At 32.7% G+C, this 22,037-nt stretch overlaps 3 protein-coding genes across 3 annotated transcripts in view; 1 reads left to right on the top strand and 2 right to left on the bottom strand.

The window, feature by feature from the left end:
- The window catches only part of LOC114719648 (uncharacterized), a 34,449-nt gene extending 26,399 nt beyond the window's left edge, over positions 1-8,050 (top strand). The window contains 3 exon segments of the mRNA XM_028905165.1: positions 7,628-7,728; positions 7,799-7,895; positions 7,987-8,050. Coding sequence (XP_028760998.1) covers positions 7,628-7,728; positions 7,799-7,895; positions 7,987-8,050 — 262 coding nt within the window.
- A 2,256-nt stretch (positions 8,051-10,306) lies between these two features.
- LOC114719655 (uncharacterized) lies at positions 10,307-18,584 on the bottom strand. Its single transcript, XM_028905170.1, has 7 exons — positions 18,519-18,584; positions 17,951-18,172; positions 16,128-16,850; positions 14,815-15,336; positions 12,078-12,782; positions 10,490-11,302; positions 10,307-10,333 (listed from the first exon to the last, which is right to left on the bottom strand). Exons 1-7 carry the CDS (start codon positions 18,582-18,584, stop codon positions 10,307-10,309), a joined length of 3,078 nt encoding a protein of 1,025 aa, XP_028761003.1.
- Positions 18,585-19,838: 1,254 nt separating this feature from the next.
- Positions 19,839-22,030, bottom strand: LOC114719654 (probable disease resistance protein At4g27220). The gene is made up of 2 exons (XM_028905169.1): positions 19,963-22,030; positions 19,839-19,867 (listed from the first exon to the last, which is right to left on the bottom strand). Exons 1-2 carry the CDS (start codon positions 22,028-22,030, stop codon positions 19,839-19,841), a joined length of 2,097 nt encoding a protein of 698 aa, XP_028761002.1.
- Positions 22,031-22,037: the final 7 nt, after the last annotated feature.

The following is a 22,037-nucleotide window of genomic DNA, read 5'->3' as shown; positions in this document are numbered from 1 at the left end:
TTAAAGTTTTACTTGCATCCTTGTTATCAGATATGGTAGCATTTTTTTTTTTTTTTGGTGTTTAGATGATTGTGCTTTGTGCTTGGTACATCAGGCAGAAAAATTTGGTTAAAAAGTTGGAGCCTTGGGGGAATCAAATCATTTTCCTCGTTGAAGTGTTGGGGAGAAAAATGAAAAACCTAAAGTAGGTAAAAACACCTTTTTATCCATGCATGCTTGCGTTTTCTCTGAGTTGGGAAAGGATCAGAACTTTTGACAAACTTATGATAAAGTAATTAGATAAAGTGAATTTGAGAGAAATAAAGCTTAAAGCACTAGCGTGATGAGAGACACACTTTATCTAACTTGTATTCTTCTTGGTTAAGTAATATATCATGAACTGAACTCTCTTTTCATATTGGGATTTGATTGGAATGTTGGCAAGTTGATAAGGCATAATTGCTTGACTTCTAATCCTCTGTTTTTACTTTTGTTCTTCTTTATTCTGTACCCTATCTCTTCTTTTACTTCTTCTCATTCTTCTTTTTTAGATTGAGTATATGATATTGTATGGTGTTTTTTATGTGTAGGTGACATTGGAGTATTTAAGCACATACAACTTGTATCAATATAATTGGTCATTCAGGGCGGCAAATGGCGCCATTCTTGAAAGGAAATATGTGAGGTAAGTTATATAGCATATACAGCAGATTACACATCTAGTTTAAGAAAAGACAAGCGTTTTAGCAAAACCTGAACATGATATGTAACCCACATGATGGACTTAGTATTCTATAAACTCATACCATCCTGCAATGCCACCAAATCATAATATTAATTTGGTAAGACTCTTAAAAAGCAATTTTGGAAGAATTAATAGAGATGACATTGGCATAAGTATAAAAACTAAATAATCAATTTTCTCTTTCATTGGTTTTTAACTAGACAACCAAAAAAAGCTGTACCTGATAAACTAGTTCATCCAAAGGTGTTTCTCAAGCCATTTGCTTCGCCTTTGCCCCACAAATGAAGAATTCAATAGCCTTTTCAACGTTGATGAAATTAAAATGGTCACTCCAGTGTTGATACCATCTCATCTTCAATGCAGTAAATAAGCAACAAGCAAAAAATTTAAATAATGCAGATCAAAGTCCTCAACAATCAGCAGAAAATATACATCATTTGTGAAATTGATGAATCGAAAGAACCACACAGAATTCAAGATGCTCTCAAGTCAGACAGGTAGAGACAACCTATGAAAGAGGCCGAATATAATGCTCTAATAATAATAATATAAAAAAACATGGTTACTTGTACCATAATCAGGACAAGGCAATGTAGTTGAATTTGATGAAACATTTAGCCCAGTCTTGCAAACATCTTCACTGAGGTTGTGTAATTAAAACAAAACAGAAGGGTGATTAGGTTTAAAATATAAAGTGATGATCAAGTAAAAATTGGGAGAAACAGATAATGAATATTTAATTTTGTACTCACATCCATTCTATTAGATACGGTGGCCAAGATCATTTTGTTGTTGATGCGTTACAAATATTATGTTTTGGTGATTGTGCTTTGTGCTCTGTACCTGTGGCAGAATATTTTGGTTAAATAGTTGGAGATATTTACCATTATTTTTATGTCACTATACTTTATTTTGGCTGTGATCACTTTGATTGAGTTAATTAGGTCTTAGTTGTGTTCAAAGGTATTTCAAAAAATTTTGTGCTTAGTTCTCATATTTTTAGGGAATTTAAATTCCGAATGATTTTAATTTCCTTGAATATATGATATTATATGGTGTTATTTTTACGTGCAGGCGGCATTGCAATATTTGGACACATACAACTGGTACCAATTGTTCACTCAGGGTTGCAAAATGGCGAAAGTATAGGATAGTGGAAATCAACCTACTAGTTGAGTCCTTATTGAAAGTCCTTCCTAGAAATATGAGCCCCTCAGCTAATTATTACTCCCTCCGTGATTTTGTCTCTATTAATTATTTATTTTAATACCTAATGTATTTATTATCTTATTTTTCAAATTATTATTTCTCTCCATCCACCTTTTTTCCATTTTATAAATAAGGATATTTTGAAGAAAATATTTATAAATTTCTATCTATTTATTATTTTTAACTAACTTTTTTATTTACATAATAGAGTATAATGTTACTTATAAAAAGAGATGAAGGGAGTAATATAATAATTGTTTTCTAACTTTACCCTTAGTAACTGGAAAGAGGAGTACAAAACATGCTTTTTCCAATGCACATTAACTTCAAAAATTTTATCAACGTAATGAATATTTAATGACAACTTTTATTCTCTAGTTAGGGAGAATTAGTTTAAAATGAATTATAATAATTATTAGAGTGGTAAGGGCTAATTTTATTAGAGGAAAGACATTATCAGTTATGGAACATGACATTTTGGGATAGTTGGCATTTTTATTTGTTTTTACTTTTATTTTATACATATGATATATTCCCCATTCCCGTGTAATTCTGTTTAATTTTTCATTTTAGTATCCACCTCATCTCTTATTTTAGGTTTTGTTATTTTATTTTTATTTCCTAATTCTCAGTTAGATCTTAGCCATCCATTGGGGAGCAATGAGATTTGAGATGATACATAAGTAATCATATCCCTCCATACAGGAGCTAATGATACTAACATAGCAAAGTTAGCCACTAAAAAATAAAAACAAAAAATTAAAGGAGAGTATACATAACAACCTCTAAAATGTGTTTTTTTTTTTTGGTTTTTTCCATCGTTGTATTCTATTTATATCAATGTTATAAATTTGGTATTAATCACCTTTAATTTTAGGACGTAAGTGGTGGTGAGATTAAATCCCACCTTCACCAATTGCTCCAAAAAATTCCTCTCGGCTCATGAACATTCCTCGTTCTGGCGGGGAGTTGTGCTGTTGATAATATTTAATCTCTAATGAGGGACTCTTGACTCTTTTCTTTCTATAAATGAGTTATTTTTAATCTTTTTACTTGAATTTTAAATCCCATTTTTGAATCGGTTCCTTGTAAGAATATATTGATTTTAAGTACTTTAGGGAGATTTAGCATGTTCAAGATTTCTTTCGAGTCATTTTCTCTAACTATTTTCTTGTTGATGTGTTAACAACATTGAGTTTGGGTGATTGCATTTTGTCCTCGGTGCATCAGGCGGAGAATATTATATTTTACCTTTATGCTTTTGTCATTTTCCTCTCGTCTTTTCCCTCACTGTTCTCCTTTCGAAGCCAATTATCATGCCACTCCCAATCATCCACTGTTTCCCGCATTAATTCTATATCCATCTGCATACATTCTATGTAACTTTTTCCCTAATTATCTGGTTATATAATATTAATTAGTTACATATATCTAATTAAGTCTTTTAGTATTTGCATTTTTTCAATAACATATTCACTCTTTTCATTTTTATATAATTTTAATTTTAATATAAAACACATGTATTTTTCAATCATTTTACATCTAATGTGCTTTTCAAATATATCCAAATAAATTTCATTTTGTCTTGCTGATTTTTGTTAACAAAAACCAGTACAGACATAAATTACATTATAATACTTGATTCTTACTCCAATTTTAATTTGTAATAAAAGTCATTTTTAGCAACATTATATTTAATAATGTTTTATCAACATTTGAAATTTAAATATCAATATTTTTTTGTTAACAGTCTTAGAGTTAAAAGACTGAAAAGAAAAAAAAGTCATAAGATTAAAAGATCAAAATCAAACCTTGTTAAAAGTTATTGGGTTGAAGATATATTTGTGTCAAAGTGATATGAGATTTTATATGAATTTTTAAAAATATTTAAATTATAGGATTAATACAATTTTTGGTCTCTCAGATTTTGTTCTTATTTTTATTTTGGTCTATAAATTTTATTTTATTTAAAATATTAATCCTTATAATTTAATAAATATTGAGGCTATTTAATGAGCAGGATCCTGTATATATTAGTGGGGTACACACTGCAATTATCTGTTTGCCTCTAATGCTGGTGGGAGATACGTGCTTTTTGCGTGAGATTATGCTTTATGGTAAAACCATTCAAGCCGTGAAAACCAGCGCTAGCTTCAATGTAATCCATATTCTCAAGTGTTGGAATACTCGCCATATGATCAATAATGCGGTCTTGGGATGGGGGCATGCGCTCGAAAGATCGAGCTGCGCTCTTTGGAAATCCTTCAAGGGGACCAAGTAGGGGGGGCTCACTTCGGCAAAGACGCCTGTTATTGATCTGACGTTCTTCACATACATTGAACGTCATGCTTTTGATTGTGGAAATTAATACAACTGGCATAATTAGTAGGTGATCTAGTGTACTAGATCAATGTATTAGTTTAAACAAAAAATAATTGTATGAAAATAACTTCTGATCCGTACACTTGTTCATGAAAAGACTGTTTAAGGCTCTATTTGGAAAACACCCCAAACCATGGTTTGGGGACCCAAACCATGGTTTGGGGAAAATGCTACCCAAACAGCCTCTCCAAAAACCAAAACCATGGTTTTGGAAAAAGCAAAATTTTTTTGCTTTTGGAGAAAAAAGGGAGAGTGTGAAGGCCTATATGATATGTATCTTGTTATTTTTTTATAAAGATATTTTTTTATAAATATATTTAATCTTATATTTTATAAATATATATAGACATTAATTATTTATTAATTATATTATCTTATGTATTATTAATTATGTTGGTAAAAAACATATTATTAACAATTTTATTTCTTCAAATTAAAATATATTATAAAATCTATTTTTTCTGTAATTATCATATTAACTTATGTCTTTTTTTTAGTAATTTGTACATATAAAAAGTGCTTCTGATAACAACTATCCAAACACTCTTATTTCTCAGAATCACTTTTTTACAAAATCTATTCTTCACAGAATCTATTTTTTCCAGAATCTATTCTCCAGAATCACTTTTTTAAACCACGGTTTGATTTCATCCAAACACACCTTAAATGGCCAAAAAAAAAAAAAAGGTTAGCTTTGACATCCCTCCACACGCCTTTTGAAAGGAAGATAAAAAAGAAAAGGGTGAGGAGTCTGAAAGTGACAAAAGAAGCGTGTGGGTCCACCAAATGTTATGTATAAAGTTTAGAAGACTTCCTGTTGCCCAATTTGGATTCACATCAGCGTGGGCAGCTACTTGTAATTATATGCTTCGTAACTATAAAATAATTGGATTGGATGAGTTGGCATGAACTTAGAATTAGAACCAGCTATACATTTTATGATTGACTGATATAAATATAAAGTGATGGCAAAGTGAAAATTCGGAGAAACAGGGAAAAAAAATCATTTTCTTTTACAAATATATGAGCGCTGAATGCTTAATAGTGAACATTTATTGTTTTACTTGCATCCTTTGACCCCAAAAAAAAATTGTTTTACTTGCATCCATGTTATTAGATACGGTGGTATGATCTTTTTTTTCCCCGTTTAAGTGATTGTACCTTGTGCTTGGTAAGATTCTGAGAAAGCAATTTTGGAAGGACTAGCAAAAATGACATTGGCATAAGTATAAATAATCAACTTTCTGTTTCGTTGGTTTTTAACTAGATAGCCCAAAAAAGATGTACCCGATGAACTAGTTGATCCAAAGGTGTTCCTCAAGACATTTACTTCGTCCTAGCCCTTCCAACGATGAAGAAATTAAAATGGTCACACCAATGTTGATACTGTCTCATCTTCAATGCAGTAAATAACAAAGCAACAAGCAAATAATGCAGCTCAAAATCCTCAACAACCAGCAGAAAATATATATCATTGGTGAAATAGATGAATCTAAGAAGCTCTTAAGTCAGACGAGTGGAGACAACCTACGAAAGAGACCGAATATAATGCTTTGTTAAAAAAAAACATGGTTACTTGTACAATAATCAGGACAAGGCAACGTAGTTGAATTTGATGAAACATTTAGCCGAGTCTTGAAAACATCTTCACTGAGGTTTGTGCTTGCTATTGATGTTACTTTTGGACGGAAAATTTGGCAGATGGATATTAACAATGGCTTTTTAAATTGAGTTCTACAAGAACGTGTCTTGATGAGGCAACCAGAGGGATTTGAGTTCAAAATTTCCTCATTATGTTTGTTTGCTGAATAAAGCATATCCTTATATCTATGTGGATGGCATTATTGTGATTGGAGATTCATCAAGGCTACTGAACTTAATCATCAACCCACTCAATACTCTGTTTGCTTTAAAAGACTTGGGACAACTACTTCATTTTTAGGTCTAAATCTTGGATCTTTCATGCTCGGTCAAAATACATAGAGCTTTGTGTTCATAAATTGAGAGAGCCAGCACTTGTTTGACCGTTTTATTCTTCTCATCCGATTTATTGGAACAATGTGCTTTTGAACAGTTTGAACTTCAAACTCTATTGTATGATGTTATTGTGTCGGCAGCATTTTGAACTTTGATGTTCTTGCTTGTTGAAATCTCATAGTCTATAAAAATTAAGCATATTGTATATTATCAAAGTTGAACAAGGAACTTAACCAGTAGTATCTGAAATTCTCATCCATTCTTAAGATCGCGGCCACACTTCTAAAGGTGCCAGGCTTGTGCTATTAACTTTAAAATCAATACAATTAAGTGAAGAGCTGACTAAGTTGTTTGAATATCAGCCTCTGCGTGCTTGTGGGCTAAGCTGATTAAGTGATTAGCATTTGTTATTTATGCTAACATGCTGTATGCAGTTGCAAGTCATGGTGTATACATTTCCATATTTGAAGGTTTGAATGGTGTTTGAATATTGGTTTTTACCTTTCCTTTCCTTTTATCAATAGACTTGCAAATGAAAATCAACTCTCTTTTCCAATTTTCCAGCACGGTATTCAATTTCTTCAACGAATCTTGAAAATAGGAAATTAGATTTTATAGAGTGGGTCGTTAATCACTATTGCTAAAGAATTTATACTTTCATATTGTTTTATTTTTTCTTTTTTGTGAATATCTTTTCAACTCTTGGTCTACTGTTTTTCCCCCCTTAAATTAACTTTCTAGAATATGGTTTTGTAGGTGATTTGCTAGATGGAGAATCATCAGGACGTGTTCAACACTCCTCAGTTTTCTGAGCCATCTCATACTATGCAAGTTGATGCTATGGCCTGATGAGATGGTGCAAAACAGGGAGAAGGAGCTCAGGAGGAGCACAAATTTGTAGATCCATTGGACCATTGGAGAGATTTCTCCTACCACCGCCCAGAATTAAATGCTCTGAAGACCTACAAGTAAATTCCTTTAGAATAGTTTTGCAATCATCAATAAATTATCGATGAATTTTAGGGTTTATTATTCTTTTTTGATTGTTTCTGTTGATTTATTTTTGCCGATATGACTCCTCTTTTGCATGTCCCCTAACTATCACAAACAGAGACAGATATGAGACATGAAAGTGACAGGAAAGAGTAGGAGGAGAAGAAAGCACAGAAGGTTGAATTTGCCTCTGGGGGAGCACATCCACAAATGTAACTTGTGTTCCAAGGATTAGTGTACCCGTTGCAGGCTATAAAGCAACCTAGTTTACCTATGGTATGGCAGAGGTCATTCTTACTGCTCATTTTCTATTTTATGTTTATTTTCTCTTTTCTCTCTTCTCTCTTCGGGTGGCTTGCCATTGATGCCTCTTGCTGCTGAGGCCACCTATCGTGATGGTAGGTTGAACAAAAAATCAAAGTAGGACAAGGTATTCATTTAAACAAATGCACCAACACATGCAACTTGCTTCAAGTTTTTATTTGTGCTCACAAGATTTTAGTAAATAATAATGGAAAAATCCTTTGTCCTTTATGGGGCAGGATTCTGTACCTACTCTCGCTGCAATTTTAGCTGTTGCTAAAGCTAGTGGTGGATACATGCGTTTTTCGTAAGATTATGAATGAATAACTTTGAGCTTTTTTATGTATTTTAGAATGAGATGTGTTCGATACTATGACCATTGTTGTAATGTTGGATAGGTGGCACAAACAACGAAAGGCAGAGGAGAGGAGGTCAACTGAAAGGAAGGAAAGAAGGTCATGAGCTCCACTCATATTGGTTTGTTAAACTAATACCTCCAACCATTTCGAAGTCCTTCAGATTGTCGTCTACAAAAATGTTTGTCTAAAGATTTGCCAAGTCACCATTCTATATATTATGAAAGGTGGAAAGGAATAGTGTTGTGGTTATCATCGCAGGATTCAGTCACCCAAATGGTTGGTTTTATTTTGGTTAACTTTTACGAGCACACTGAATCAGGATTTCAAGTAGGATTGGCATTCCAATTGCTTGTGAGAGTACAAAATGCACCACTAATTCACTTTATAGTGGTTTATGCATAAGCTTTTTTTTTTTTTGGGGCATAATTCTTAATACATGTAAGAGAGCATATAAGTAACCTTTTTTCATTGTAAATGATGTTTTGGGCTTTTATTGGATCCAGAAAGCGTGCTCTTTTGTCGCTATTGTCAGTGTGAATGGCGCCAATGGCACAATCAAGTAAACCAAAACATAAAATAAAGGGCATCGGGAGTAATTTTGTTAACTAATATCAAGAAAGTAAAATATGGTGAATTTAAATGCTAGGTATTTCAGTCATTTTAGCTCACAGTTCAATATTGACCTGATAAAGTTGTCTTCATTTTTACTTACCATTATCTTTTGGAATTTGGACCGTAATAAATAGATTGGCATGATTTAAATCTTACCTCTAAATTGGTGTAAAAAAATAACTTATCTTTTATCTAGCCTGTTCGCAGTCTAGATCAATTGCACAATGCAAATGATAGACATAAACCCTATATTTAATTTCATTTATTGTTCTTTTTTGTCTTCACAGATTATAAAAATGAATATTGTTTCATACACTAATCAAGAACTTCATGGTCAATTGTGACCAATCTCATTGAACTAATGAATAATCTTAATAACACAACTAAGCAAACCACGAAGATGTTGAATGAAAGCTTCACAATGACAACAAACCAATTTCTGAGTCTTCATACATTAATGAGACAAACCACACTTTGGGTGGAGTTATGTCATGTATCACCCAAGTGTTTATGATAAAAACAGTCTTATTTATCAAATAACTGAGAATTCAACAAAAGCATCACCGCGCAAATACCCGTCCATATTCATCACCTTGTAGTCAATGATTTTGTAGTCCACACTTTGGATTAGCCGCCTGCATTAATCAAGGAAGGAAATGAACAAGACTACAGAGTATATGCTACATATATTCATGTTATCATATATAAATCATTTTGTAGTCAATGTTTTAAAGAGCCTTGTTTGTTTTCTTATTTTGAAAACCGTTTTTTGTTTTTAAAAATTAAAAAAGCTTTTTTTGTAATTTGTTGTAAATTAAGTGTTTTTTAAAAACAAAAAAGAAATATTTTTAAAAACTAAAAAATGAAAACAACTAGTAGTTATTTTTTGTTTTTGTTTTCACATTTTCTATATTTTGTTTGGAAAAATTGGGAAATCTTTTTTTCTCACTTGATAGCTTTTTCTCCATTTAAAAACTTGAGTTCTTGTTGAAACTTCACTGTCCGGTCTTATTATGTTTATTTTCGAATGTAGTTTTTTAAAACAATTATCCAAACAGGTTTTTTTTCAAAACTTGTTTTTTTTAAAAAATTTATAAAACTATTTTGCAAAAAGAAATAAAAAAAATAGAAACAAACAACCCCTATGTTTTTATCATTCTATTTTGTAAATGTATATCATATTTAGTTGAAAAGTTAGGTTAAATAGTTGGGGGAATCAAATAACCAAAATCATCCTTTTTGAATTTCTTTTCTTCTTAATCACAGTTGATCTCTTTAAAATAAGAAAAAGTGATCCACTAACTCAACCGATACAATATAGAAAGAATATACAGAAACAAAGAAAAATTTTATAAAAAAGCTATAAAAAAAAAAACACGCACACACTCACTCAGAAAAAAGATGGCTCCTCTGTTTCATCCTTTAATGATATATATAGCAGTTGTTGTTGTTATATTAACTACTGTTGGAAAAGAAATTGAAATAAATTTCAACAAGCAGCTCATCTTTTAGTGATTGTAAAGCACAGACAAATGTAGCAAAAACATTCAAATAATTTAAAAGAAAGGAAAAATCGGCGTATAGGGAGAAAAAAAAGAGATGCAATTTTTTTTTAATGCTTTTCGCCTCATATATGAGGCTTTTATTGATATCATACTAACCACTAGGAAAAAAAAGACATAGACAATAAGCGGAAAAAAATCATAGAAGTAACGAACCTGGAAAGAATGATAACATGATGATGGACTTATCCTTCTATTATATTAACACTATCCTGCAATACCAAATCATAATATTAGCTGCCTAAAATAGAAGGTAATTTTGAAAAGAGGCGTCATTGGCATAAGCACGATACAATCAATTCTCTACTTCCCTCGTCATTAGCAACACATTTTCCGAAACAATATTTGTTAGTGTGGGTATGTCATACCTTTGCTGAGGATAGCATTTCTACTATTTTGTTAAGGTCTCTTTTATCCTTCCATTCCATCTCTTGCCCTTCTATTTTTACTCTAGATAACTTTGGTGTTTCCAACACTATGGAACAAAACATCTTCATTTCAGGACATCCAGTTATTTCTATCTTGTGCAATCCAGGGAATTCAAATGTTTGACTTTCTGAAGAGAACATCTTCAAGCTTGGCATATTAGTAAGTTTGATCCACCACAATCGGTTGAATGTGATTCCACCTTCTACACCTTCATTGTTCTCATTCAGTACAATTTCCTCCATTCTTTTGCAATTGTTTATCCACAACCACACAAGACTCACCAAGCTTTTGGCACTTGAACTTGTCACCAAGTAGACGAGTTGATGACATCCAGATACAAATAGATCCCGCAAATTTTGAAATGAAGCAAAGGATGGTACCAACTTGACCAAGCTATGACAACTTTCGACTTCCAGGCGTGTTATTAGGTCTTGGTGAGTTGGTGGTAGCTGAGAGTCATCCTTCCATATGCTCTTGAGTTGATCCAAATAGGCAATGTGTAATTCCTCAAATGGTGGGATTTTCCCCTTAAAATCGATAATCTCATCCTGTGGGGGGAATACCTCCTCAAAAGAACTATGCTCCACATAAAGCTTTTCCAACATGGGAAAGCTTTCAAGGGAGCTATGGGGAAAGGTTACCCCTTCATCCTTGAAGCTTTCTACATAAAGAGTTCTCACTTCAGGAAAGACATCCCTTATTATTGTGATATTCTTTGCATTTAAAGCCATGCTTTCGGTTGTGGAAATTACCTATAAAATCATAATTAGTAAAAAAAATTACCATAATGAGTAGGCGATTTAGTAAATTACATCAAGATATTGTTTTCAAGAATTAAAAATTTTCAATGGATCACTCATCTTTTGCTAATATCTAAAATTTTCATAATTTCACCATGAAATAACATCCACACCTTAAAATTTAAAAAATCCTTTAAATTAACTTCATAGCCCCTTTTTCGTCTAAGTTAAATTTGAAAAAAAAACCATAATTTCCTTGGAACCCATTGACATTTAAGGCTGGCCTTTTTTTACTATGAAAATAACCTGTTCAAAGATTATTGGAAATTGGTAAAATTATTATTATAAGAAGGTAGTTTAATAAATCAGGTCAGAATATTTTTTAAAATAATAATTTCTTATATTTATTGTAGATAAAATCTTTCTTAATTGACCGGTCATCTTTTTCTAATACTTATATTTTTCATCATCAACCCCCCCAAGCAAAACGTTAAAAAAATAAAATTCTTTGAATCAGTTTATAGGCCCATTTCTCTCCAGTCAGAGATCTACAAGCATTATCACACTATTTGCAGTAGTTTGCCACATCCATTAACCATCATTTGCTTATTAGATTTCGCGTGCAATCAGAGTCTTGTAATTTGATGAAAAGTTTATAATTTGTGGGTATACGACAGAATGTCCAAACTTTAATATTTATATTAGATATTTATCTGATCCTAAATTTGTAGATGATGAGGAATTATCTAAAAAATGAAAAATAAGAATATCAATATGTTGGACTAACCTCTTGAATAGTAAACCGGTGTTGGATAGTGGCATTAAGATCAGTCATCCAAATATCTATGTGAGATTCTTCATATGCTCTCTTCACTCGAACATTTTGAAGCTGCGGGGCATGAATGGCTCCAGAGCAGAATGTTGTGAGTTGAGGGCACTCTGTTATGGTTACACATTGTAATAATGGAAACTTGAAAGTATAATTTTGGCCGCAAAATCTCTTCAATCTTGGTAATTCATCAAGTTCCAAAAGCTCCAATTTGCTGAAAATGATTTCCGTGTCCTCATTGTCCTCTTCTTCCTGTCTCGCTATAATTTCTTCAATTTGATTTTGATGGCATAAGGATAGTGCCAAGTTTATTGCTCCTTGGCTATGATTATTGCTCAACACATTCTTCAATTTTGGCAAACAGATTAACCTTAGCTCTTTCAGTGGCACAGCCATCGATGATGACACAATCTCTTTATAATCATTTAAATCTTCAAAATAAAACACCGTCTCCAACATGTCACAAAACTTGACTTCCAGTTCTTCCAAGTTGTTTAAATATTTCAGCACATGAAGGGGCACCAATTTCACAATGCCACAGCGACTCACACTCAATGTTTTCAAGTTGCTAAATGAGTTGTGTGAAGGTTTGTCATCCCATATCGGCGGAACCAGACTGTTTAAAGAGTGTAATTCTAATATCTCTAACTTTGAGAATGACACCTGTTGAAAGAAAATATAATTAAACAAAAATCTTTTAGCAAAAAATGAAAACGAAGTTACTGTTGATTTGCGAGGCTTAGTGTTCATGAAAGATTGTTTAAATGTGTAAGTATAGATCTCGTGTACCACAATATTCTTCAAGAGATTGATAAAAGTTCACCTTCAAATTTCAAGTTCACCAAACAAAAATAACTAACTAAAAAACAAGAGAACCATAAAATGCTACAATAGCTAGCTTAATGCTAAAGTAAGTAATTTAAGTGAAATAATTTTTGTAGAAATATTGAGACAAGGAAAAATAGAGCATATTTGTACTGAACAGAGTAAATAATTCCAGTAAAATTAATTTTCACAACGTAAGTTTGAAATTAAGAAGTTAATAAGATAAGAAAATCTTGGTAAGGAAAAAATATACAAAATAAGAAAAAAAATAAATTAATTTTTTGTCCCGAAAAAACAATAATAAATTGATTAGTAAAATATTCTGGCCTCCTTTGCATTGAAAATAAGTAATTTAGTGAGTGGAAATTTGGTTAATTCTTTAATTCTTTAAATAAATATATAATTGACTAAATAAGTTATAAATATTTCTCATTTGCTTAAAAACTTTAAAATTTAAATTTAAATAATTTCTATAATCTATCAGACTTAGATAATCTATATTATATGATGAAAAGAATATGTATTCAACATATTTTTTAGCCATTTAAAGAAACCTAAATAAATTAATTTCAATGTGCGTGACAAACAATTAAAATTATAAAATTTTATAATAGAATTAAAATCAAAACATTTTATTACATTTTAAAAAGTCTGAAAATACATGTATTAAAATTATGTTTTGTGGTATTAAAAATTATTTTGAAAAAATGAATGTTTAAATAACTTTTACGTGAAGAAGCAGTATTTTGGTCAAAATAAAAGTTTAACGATCAAACTTAATGGTCACCTTACAGTTGGATAGATAGAAATAGAATCTCAAATCAAATATACAAGAGAGGTTTGAACAACATGTATTTTAATTTTACTCGTTATACATACATATATATATATATAAAACTAATTTGACAGCCCTTATCCTTTTATCAAATTTGGAATCAGGTTCCTGTAGTCTTTTTTTTAAAATTTTATTAGATCCTTATTATTTGCTCAGTTAGTAACCAAGGTCCTTCCGGTTATAATTGCTGTTACTTTAAGTTAATAGCAGTGATGTGGCATGACTAGGCACCATCTTACTTACCTCATCTAGAACACTTCCTCCCTCATTTTCTCTCTTCCTCCTCCAGTCGGTTTTCCTTTTAGAGTAAAAAGCTTCATTCAGTTTCCTTCCAAACCAACACCATCATCTCTCTCTCTCAACTCATGCTCTCTCTCTCTCCCCACCATCGTTTTTACTTGCTCTTGTAGAAGCTTCATCCTGTTTCGAATTCCTCCTCAGATGGCGATGGGGATCTAGGTGATGATAGTTGACTAAAAAGAGAACCACGATGTTGTGAGATTCATCGGATTCATCGTCTTCATCCTTCAAATGGGCTAATTTGAATGGACGATTAAATCCAATAGTGAAACGTGGAAGAGGTTCTACTACTCTTTGGCCCACAAAAATAAATTAATAAACAGAGAGAGAATCTGATGATTTTGAAACATGGAGTGAAACTTTTACAAGAAGAGATAAGGATAACGTAACGGTAGTGGCAGGGAGAGAGAGAATATGAAGTGTGTGAGAGAGAGGATGATGTTAGTTTGGAAGAGAACTGAGTGGAGGCGGGGGAGAGAGAAGATGAAGGCGTAGGGGTTACAAGTGAAATGAAGAACATGATACTAGTCAGATTTTGAACGGTGCCATGTTAGTGTTGTCATCTTAAAGTAACGGCAATCATAACGGGAGCAAAAAATAAGGATGTAATAAATAGAAAAAAAAATTATAAAGACCTGATAATTTTCCCTTTTTAAAATAAAGGAAAGATTTCTATAACTTAGATAAAACACAGGGCTAGTTAGTATATTTTACTGTAAATTGATTTGAACATACCTTATGATTATTTGTTACTGGGTCTTCAATGTTGAAATCCGTTTTATGCTCTTCCACTTTCAATCTTGGTAGACCACTGAGTTCTAATCTTCTCAACGCACTGAATGTGACTCCACCTTCCACATCGTCATTATTCTCATTCTTTACAATTTTCTCCATCTTTTTGCAATCATATATGCCCAGTGTTTCAAGATTCACCAAACTTTTGGCAGCTGAATTTGTCATTAAATAGATGAGCCGATGACATCGGGACACGTTCAGCATTGTCAAATTATGAAGTTGTTGAATTTGATGAACAATGTGTGATGGGAATATCTCCTCAAAAGAACTATCCTCCACATGAAGCTCAGACAGCCGCGGCAATCTTTCAAGCAATGTATACGGAAATGTTACCCCTTCATCATCAAATCCTTCTATGCCCAGAATTTCCACTTCAGGACAACTGTCCACTGGAAATTGGTCATTCTTTATCATGCTAACATCATCCTCATCTAACACCATCTCTCTTGATGCCACAAATCTCTGTAAAACAGATATGGAGTCAGAAGCATGGTAATATTAATTTATTAATTATGTCGCAACTTCTTATTGAATCAGTAATATTATTTTGTTTTTTATTGTGTCCCAAGATCAAATGCGCTCACTAGCAATGCGAAACATTTTGATCTCATTTATTTTTCATAATTAATCTTGGAAAGGAAATAATTATATCAGCCATGACAAAAAACAATAATGCGGACACATTTCACTGTGTATCACATTAATCATTAAATGAGGATGTAATTGTTTGGGATATTTTATAATTAAAGTTATGTAATTAAAAAATGATAACTGCTCCCTCCAGTTCTTTTTATAAAAATTTGAAATTTGAATGGTCTTAGTTTTTTTTATAAGAGCCAACTTGGATTTGTCTAAACATTTAATATGTTTTTATCTTTTTTGTCTCTAATTAATTTTATACATTGCATTAATTAAAAGGCTGACAACTTGCTATATTATCTTATCTTTCTTTTTTTTTCTCATTATTACTCTATTTTCTCTCTTATTTTTTCCCCCATAACTAAGGGTATATGTGGGAAAAAAATTCATTTCTTATTGAAACATTTCGCTGTGTATCCCATTAATTAATTAATTATGATGGAATTGTTTGGGATGTTTTGTAATTAAAAAATGATAACTAAAATTTTAGTAGAAACTTCAAAACCGAAACATGTATAGGCATATTTATATTAAATATCATAACAATGGAACATTTATAGATTCATATTTTTGTAAAAGCTGGAAATAGGAAGAATGGAGCATTCTAGACGTACCTGTTGGTATACTGTTTTGTTAAGATTGGTGTCCCAAATTTCATGATGTTTTACCCCCCATTCTTGTGACACTTGAACTCTTTTAAGAGATGGTGCCTCAATGAGCCCTGGAGAGAATACTTTGAATCTTGGACATTCTGTTATGATCAGCTGATCCAATAACGGAAATCTGAAAGTGTAATTGTAGCGGCAAAATCTCTTCAATTCTGGTAACCGTTCAACTTTCAAATGCTGCAACTTGCGGAAAACGACTTCCTCATCGTCATCATCCTCTCCTTCCTGCTTCCATATAATTTCCTTTATGTTAGAGCACCAACTAATTGAGAGACTTGTGAGATGGACCAAGCTTCGAGCAACTGATGACGTCATCAAAGTGGTCAACTTATGACAATATGCCACGTGGAGATGTGTGAGATTTGGTGAAGAAACTAAGAGTGGTACCAAGCTTGTGATTTTGGGAATCCTGTCGAGAGTCAATTTTATTGGAAGAGGAACATCATCCCCTCCGCCAAAAGCCTCCTTAATGTGACCTCCTAGTGTCAGCTCCTCTAAATTTGGAAAGCTCTTCCACAACAATTTGTATGAAATAGTCGTTGCTTTATCATAACCAGTATTTAGATGAAGCAGTTTTACTTTGGGGAAGCGGTACGTTGAAAGCTGGCCACTCCCTATCATCTCAGCTCCTTTACCTTGTAATGTCAGCTTCTCCAAATTATGAGTGACCTGCACAATACATAAATCATAACTAAATGTAACAACTCATCAACGCGTCAAAATCCAGCCGTGTGCATTTCTTTAGGAGGATATCTTCAAATTTAAATTTGATGCATCCACAATTTTGACGTACATGTATTTTGTAACTACAAATAATAATTATGATACATTAAAATGAACATAAATTTCTAGAGTGGAGTTTCTATCTTTGATTATGACATACAAACGTTATTTCTTCCTTCGCTTGTTTTAAAAAAAAAATTATCAAATTAAAGCTAATAATGGCTTGAAAAAAGAAAAAAAAATCCCCTCCGTTGATTCAATGACACACCTCTTTTCCGTGAAGATGGAAAGCTGAGGATTAGAGTCCCACTTTTTTAAAAAAAGAAAAAATAGAAAATTATTTAATTAATTTCTAATATCTATTATTAATTAAAATAATTATTATGAATTATTCCTTTTTAGCTTTTTAAGTGAATCATCAAATTAATCCTAAACCACATTATATTCTAATAAATGGTTTAGTAACCGGAATAATTCACATACTTGAGTACCAAAAAAATATCAAATTCAAACGTGCTCTTAGACTGTGAAACAAAATATGTTTCATTTTATTAGATTGTTTTTAAAATAAATAACCCATGAATAGCTAATTTAGAGATGTACCTTGTTATGGGACAGTAGAGGATATTTCGAGTCTAATAAGCTCCCTTCCTCGTGTATTTCTACTAAACTTGAGACTTCCTTTTCAAATATCTCCAATTCATCACAACTTTTAATAGATAATCGATAAAGACGTGGCCATTCTAATGTGTGTCTCTGTGGATAGAAATTTCTCAAATTTTTAAGTGAAGAAAGCTCAAGGAAAGTCAACCTGGGAAACTCTAACAGAGGAGCAACAGATTCTGAAACTTGATCCTTCGCAACAATCACATCTATGCCACAATACTCTATTAGAAGCTCTTCAAGATCACGAAGCAGACTAGTGAGGCTTTCACAAGAGTTTATCTCAGACTTGGGAAGGAGACGTCTCCTTTATAGTGATTGCTCCACACATTCTTCAATTTTCGCAATCCATCTAGCCTTCACTTTTTCAGTGGCACAATCACTGATGATGACTCCGCCTCTTTATAATCATTCAAGTCTTCAAAATCAAACACCAACTCCAACGTGTCACAGTACCTAACTCCTAGTTCTTCCAAGTTGTTTAAAGATTTCAGCACACGAAGGGGCACCAATTTCACAAAGCCACACTTTTTCACAAACAATGTTTTCAAGTTCCTAAATGAGTTGTGTGACAGTTGGTTCTCCCATATCAATGGAAGCAATACCTGCAGTTCACAGAAAATATGATCAAATGAAAATCACTTTTAGTTCGTAGGCTTACTTTTCATGAAAGATTGTTTAAAAGTCTAGATAAAACTCTCAACCACCACAATATTTTTCAAGAGATTGCTAAAAGTTCAATATGAAATTCCAAGTTCAAAAACAAAATAAATAAAGTAATCAAAAAATGAAAAAAAAAAAACTGTAAGATGCTACTGTAGCAAGCCTAATAGCAAAGCAAGTAATTCTCGTGAATATAATTTTTGTAGATAGGTTACAAAAAAGAAAAAAAGAAAAAGAACAAAATAAGAACAAACTAGAAAAATGCCATAGTATCCTGATAGCAATCACTGATGATGACTCCGCCGCCCCTTTATAATCATTCAAATCTTCAAAATCAAACACTATCTCCAACATGGAACAGTACTCGACTTTCAATTCTTCCAAGTTGTTTAAAGATTTCAGCACACGAAGGGGTAACAATTTCACAAAGCCACAACTTTTCACACACAATGTTTTCAAGTTCCTAAATGAGTTGTGTGAAAGTTGGTCCTCCCATATAATGGAATCAAACCGATTGAATTAGATAATCGCAATATCTCTAATTTTGGAAGCAACACCTGTAGTTTACAGAAAATATGATCAAATGAAAATCACTTTTAATTCACAAACTTGCTTTTCATGAAAGATTTTTTAAATGTCTAGATAAAACTCTCATCCACAATATTTTTCAAGAGATTGCTGAAAGTTCAATCTGAAATTCCAAGTTAAAAAAAAAAAGTAATCAAAAAATGAAAAAAAAACTGTAAAATGCTATTTTAGCAAGCTTAATACCAAATCAAGTACTTCTAGTGAATGTAATTTTTGTAGATACGTTAATTAAAAAAAGAACAAAATAAGAACAAACTTGAAAAATGCCACAATAGCCTGACAACAAAGTAAACAATTCTAGTAAAAATTAATTTTTGCAGGTAACTAAGTTTGAAGTTTTGTCAGAAAATTAAAAAAAAAAAAAGAATAATTAAAAAAACATGAAAATACCATATTGTTGAAAAGGGATTCCAAAGTTTAATTACAATGATTAGTCATCAAAACCACGAGCCACATTCTCATATATTTTAGTGACAGGGACAATTTCCAAAAATATCAAATTAAGGTGCTTTTAGGCTGACGAATAATTTGAGGCATCATTATTTATTTTAATACTTGGAGTAAGCTTTTCTCTTTTATTAGCTAATTTTAAGTCATTAAAAAAAATAGAAAGCTGCAACCTTCCATAATAGCCTAACAGCAAAACAAGTAATTCTAGTGAAAATGATTTTTGCATATAAGTTTGAAGCTAAGTTTTGTAGGAAGATAAAATAAGAAAAAATGTGAATAAAATAATCTGAACATACCTTGTTCAAAAGCGACTCAGACATTTTATTGGATATGTTATTTGTTGCTGCTTCATGATGTGCTGAGTTCCAAACAATGGACTCAACAGTATCGTTACTTTCAATCTGAAGATGCCTTAAATGCAGAAATGATCTTCCATCATAACCATGCAGAACATTTTCAAGCCCATTAGATCCATATAAACACAAATCTTCAGCTCCTTTCATCAACTTTCGAACCCCAGGCTTCAAACGGATATCACTCTCAAGCTCAAGTTTCAATACCTTTGAAGTTTTATAGCTGACCATCCGCCATTCCCAGTGCTTCCCAATGAGTATTTTGTATCTCATCAAATTCATATCTAAGAACAAATTCTCCGGCAACATCGAGACATTAGGAATATGAATATCTAGAGAACAGATTGGCAAGCCCTTCAACTCGTCAAGACTCGCGTTTTCATTAGCTTCAGTAGATCCTTCAACTTTCCACTGGTCAAAGCTATTTTCCATAAGCAAAACCCCCAATTTGTTGAAGCTAGATAGCAGTTTTGGTGGAATCACTTTGAGCTTGAAGCAGTGGGCTAAATTCAACATTTGTAAAGAAGTCAACTCTGCCAATTCGACGGGTAGTTGTTGAATTTCAGAGTAAGCAAGACTTAGCACTTCTAACTTCTTCAAGCTTCTAACCTCAATTATGTCTTCTAGAAAACAAGAGTGGAGACACAATGTTTTTAGTTTTTGCAGGAACATGAGTGATGGTAGTGACGAAATATGCACATTGGTAAATGCCAACACTTTCAGCTCCTTTGATGATTTGAAAAACATCCTAGGTATGGCCAAATCACGTTCTGTGCTGTCTAGCAGAAAGAATTCTAATCTTGGACCATGCAGCTCTTCTGGAAGGTCATTGATGTCACTCTCTTGTAAGCAAATTCCCTTGTAGTCTTCAAGCTTATCTTTGTCTGGCCATTCTTTCAAGCTTCTATGCCTCACAATGAATGCATTTAATTCATTGGGTGTGATCGATAATACAACATCTCGAAAGACATCATGTATTGTAAAGTAATGACTGGAAAAGCTATCAAGAAATAAGTTTAATGCTTTTAGATTACTTACGGCTGCAGAGACTCCAATGCGGGCATCTTCTATGTTTTCTATGCCGTCAAGAATATCTAAACCCATAGAGAACATGAGCAGGTCATCAATTGAGGGATCATGGGACAGCATGGCGGAGAGCAAGAAGATACGTTTTTTCTCCGAGCTTAGACAATCATAACTCGACTTCAATATCGCATCCACCTCTTTAATTCCTGTGATGTTTCTCCTCAAAGGATGATTCAATCGTTTACAGAAATCTTGCCACTCATCTAGATTTTTTCCCCTTAATGCCTTGGCAGCTGTTGCAATCGCTAATGTCAAGCCATGACACTTTCGAACAATCTGATTGGCCATAGATATCAAGTTGTCAGGAGTGCTTGAGTCAAGAGGAAGTTCAGAAATCCTCTTGAACAACTCTAATGCTTCATCCTCTGACAAAACATCCACTTCGATAATTTCTTGACATTTCATGTGGTTTAACAACAGCATCTTATTCCTTGAAGTTAGTAAAATTTTGCAGCCTTCATTCTTTTTGCTATAACTTCCAACATCAACAAAGGGAATTCCAACTTTGCCCAGATCAAGTTCCTCCCAAAGATCATCCAATATTAGGAGCATATTCTTTTCTAGCTTCAACCTCTCACACAAGCGACGAGCTCTTACTCCTTCAGATTTTTCATTGAGTTGGAAACCCAGGTTCTCTGCAATCTGGCCTTGAATCTTCTCAACGTTCAATTCATTAGAAACAGTTGCCATGATCACCTTTTCAAACATGTTTTGATTCTTCGCCTTCTTTGCTACCTCTTTAGCTATAGTGGTCTTGCCAACACCACCAAGCCCACACAATCCAGCAATACTAACACTAGGATTATGTAAGTGCTCCATAATCTGATTCACAATTTGCGTTCTTGAACCAATCCCTTCATTGCTTTCACTGGTGGGTAATTCTGGCATCGATACGGGAGGAACAGGATATGAAACTCTATCAAAGTTTCTCTTTCGACAGATTTCAATAACTTCTTGTGCCATTTCCTTTGCTCTTTTGCTTAGTTTATAACGTAGCCACAGGTTGGGACAGGAAGTTACGCTACACTCTGTTTTTTCTTGACTCTCTTCTTCATGAAACTTTTGAATTTGCTCTGAAATCTCATCTACTTTGCCCAACCAATGATGAACCTTGTCTTCAATTTGTTCTAAATTGTTTGTAGCCTCATCTATTTGATGTTGTATGGAGCTTCTTTCATCGATGAGTTCCACAAGTCGTTCATTGAGCTGCTTAATGTTTCTGTGATACTGAAACAGATAACGAAGCTGCTCCCAAGTTAGATCGATCACTAGATCCCGAAACTTGTCAACCAAACTACTCAATGTTCCGCAAGTGATATCCATTTAATTT

Source organism: Neltuma alba, unplaced genomic scaffold (assembly GCF_004799145.2).
Source record: "Neltuma alba isolate B1F8T4 unplaced genomic scaffold, ASM479914v2 tig00011931_pilon, whole genome shotgun sequence".
Classification (NCBI taxonomy): domain Eukaryota; kingdom Viridiplantae; phylum Streptophyta; class Magnoliopsida; order Fabales; family Fabaceae; genus Neltuma; species Neltuma alba.
Note: the sequence above shows the minus strand (reverse complement) of the source record. Positions and strands in the feature narration are given on the sequence as shown.

What these genes read in the sequence shown, in the direction of transcription:
- LOC114719655 (XM_028905170.1), bottom strand. Translation starts at nt 18,584, where the DNA reads ATGTTGGAGATAGTGTTTGATTTTGAAGATTTGAATGATTATAAAGGG. An exon ending in ACAAAACAGTATACCAACAG is followed by an intron (nt 15,337 to 16,127) that starts GTACGTCTAGAA and finishes TCTGTTTTACAG; the next exon opens with AGATTTGTGGCATCAAGAGA. An exon ending in ACCGGTTTACTATTCAAGAG is followed by an intron (nt 11,303 to 12,077) that starts GTTAGTCCAACA and finishes ATGATTTTATAG; the next exon opens with GTAATTTCCACAACCGAAAG.
- LOC114719654 (XM_028905169.1), bottom strand. Translation starts at nt 22,030, where the DNA reads ATGGATATCACTTGCGGAACATTGAGTAGTTTGGTTGACAAGTTTCGG. An exon ending in GTTGAAGGGCTTGCCAATCT is followed by an intron (nt 19,868 to 19,962) that starts GTTCTCTAGATA and finishes CTCATTGGGAAG; the next exon opens with CACTGGGAATGGCGGATGGT.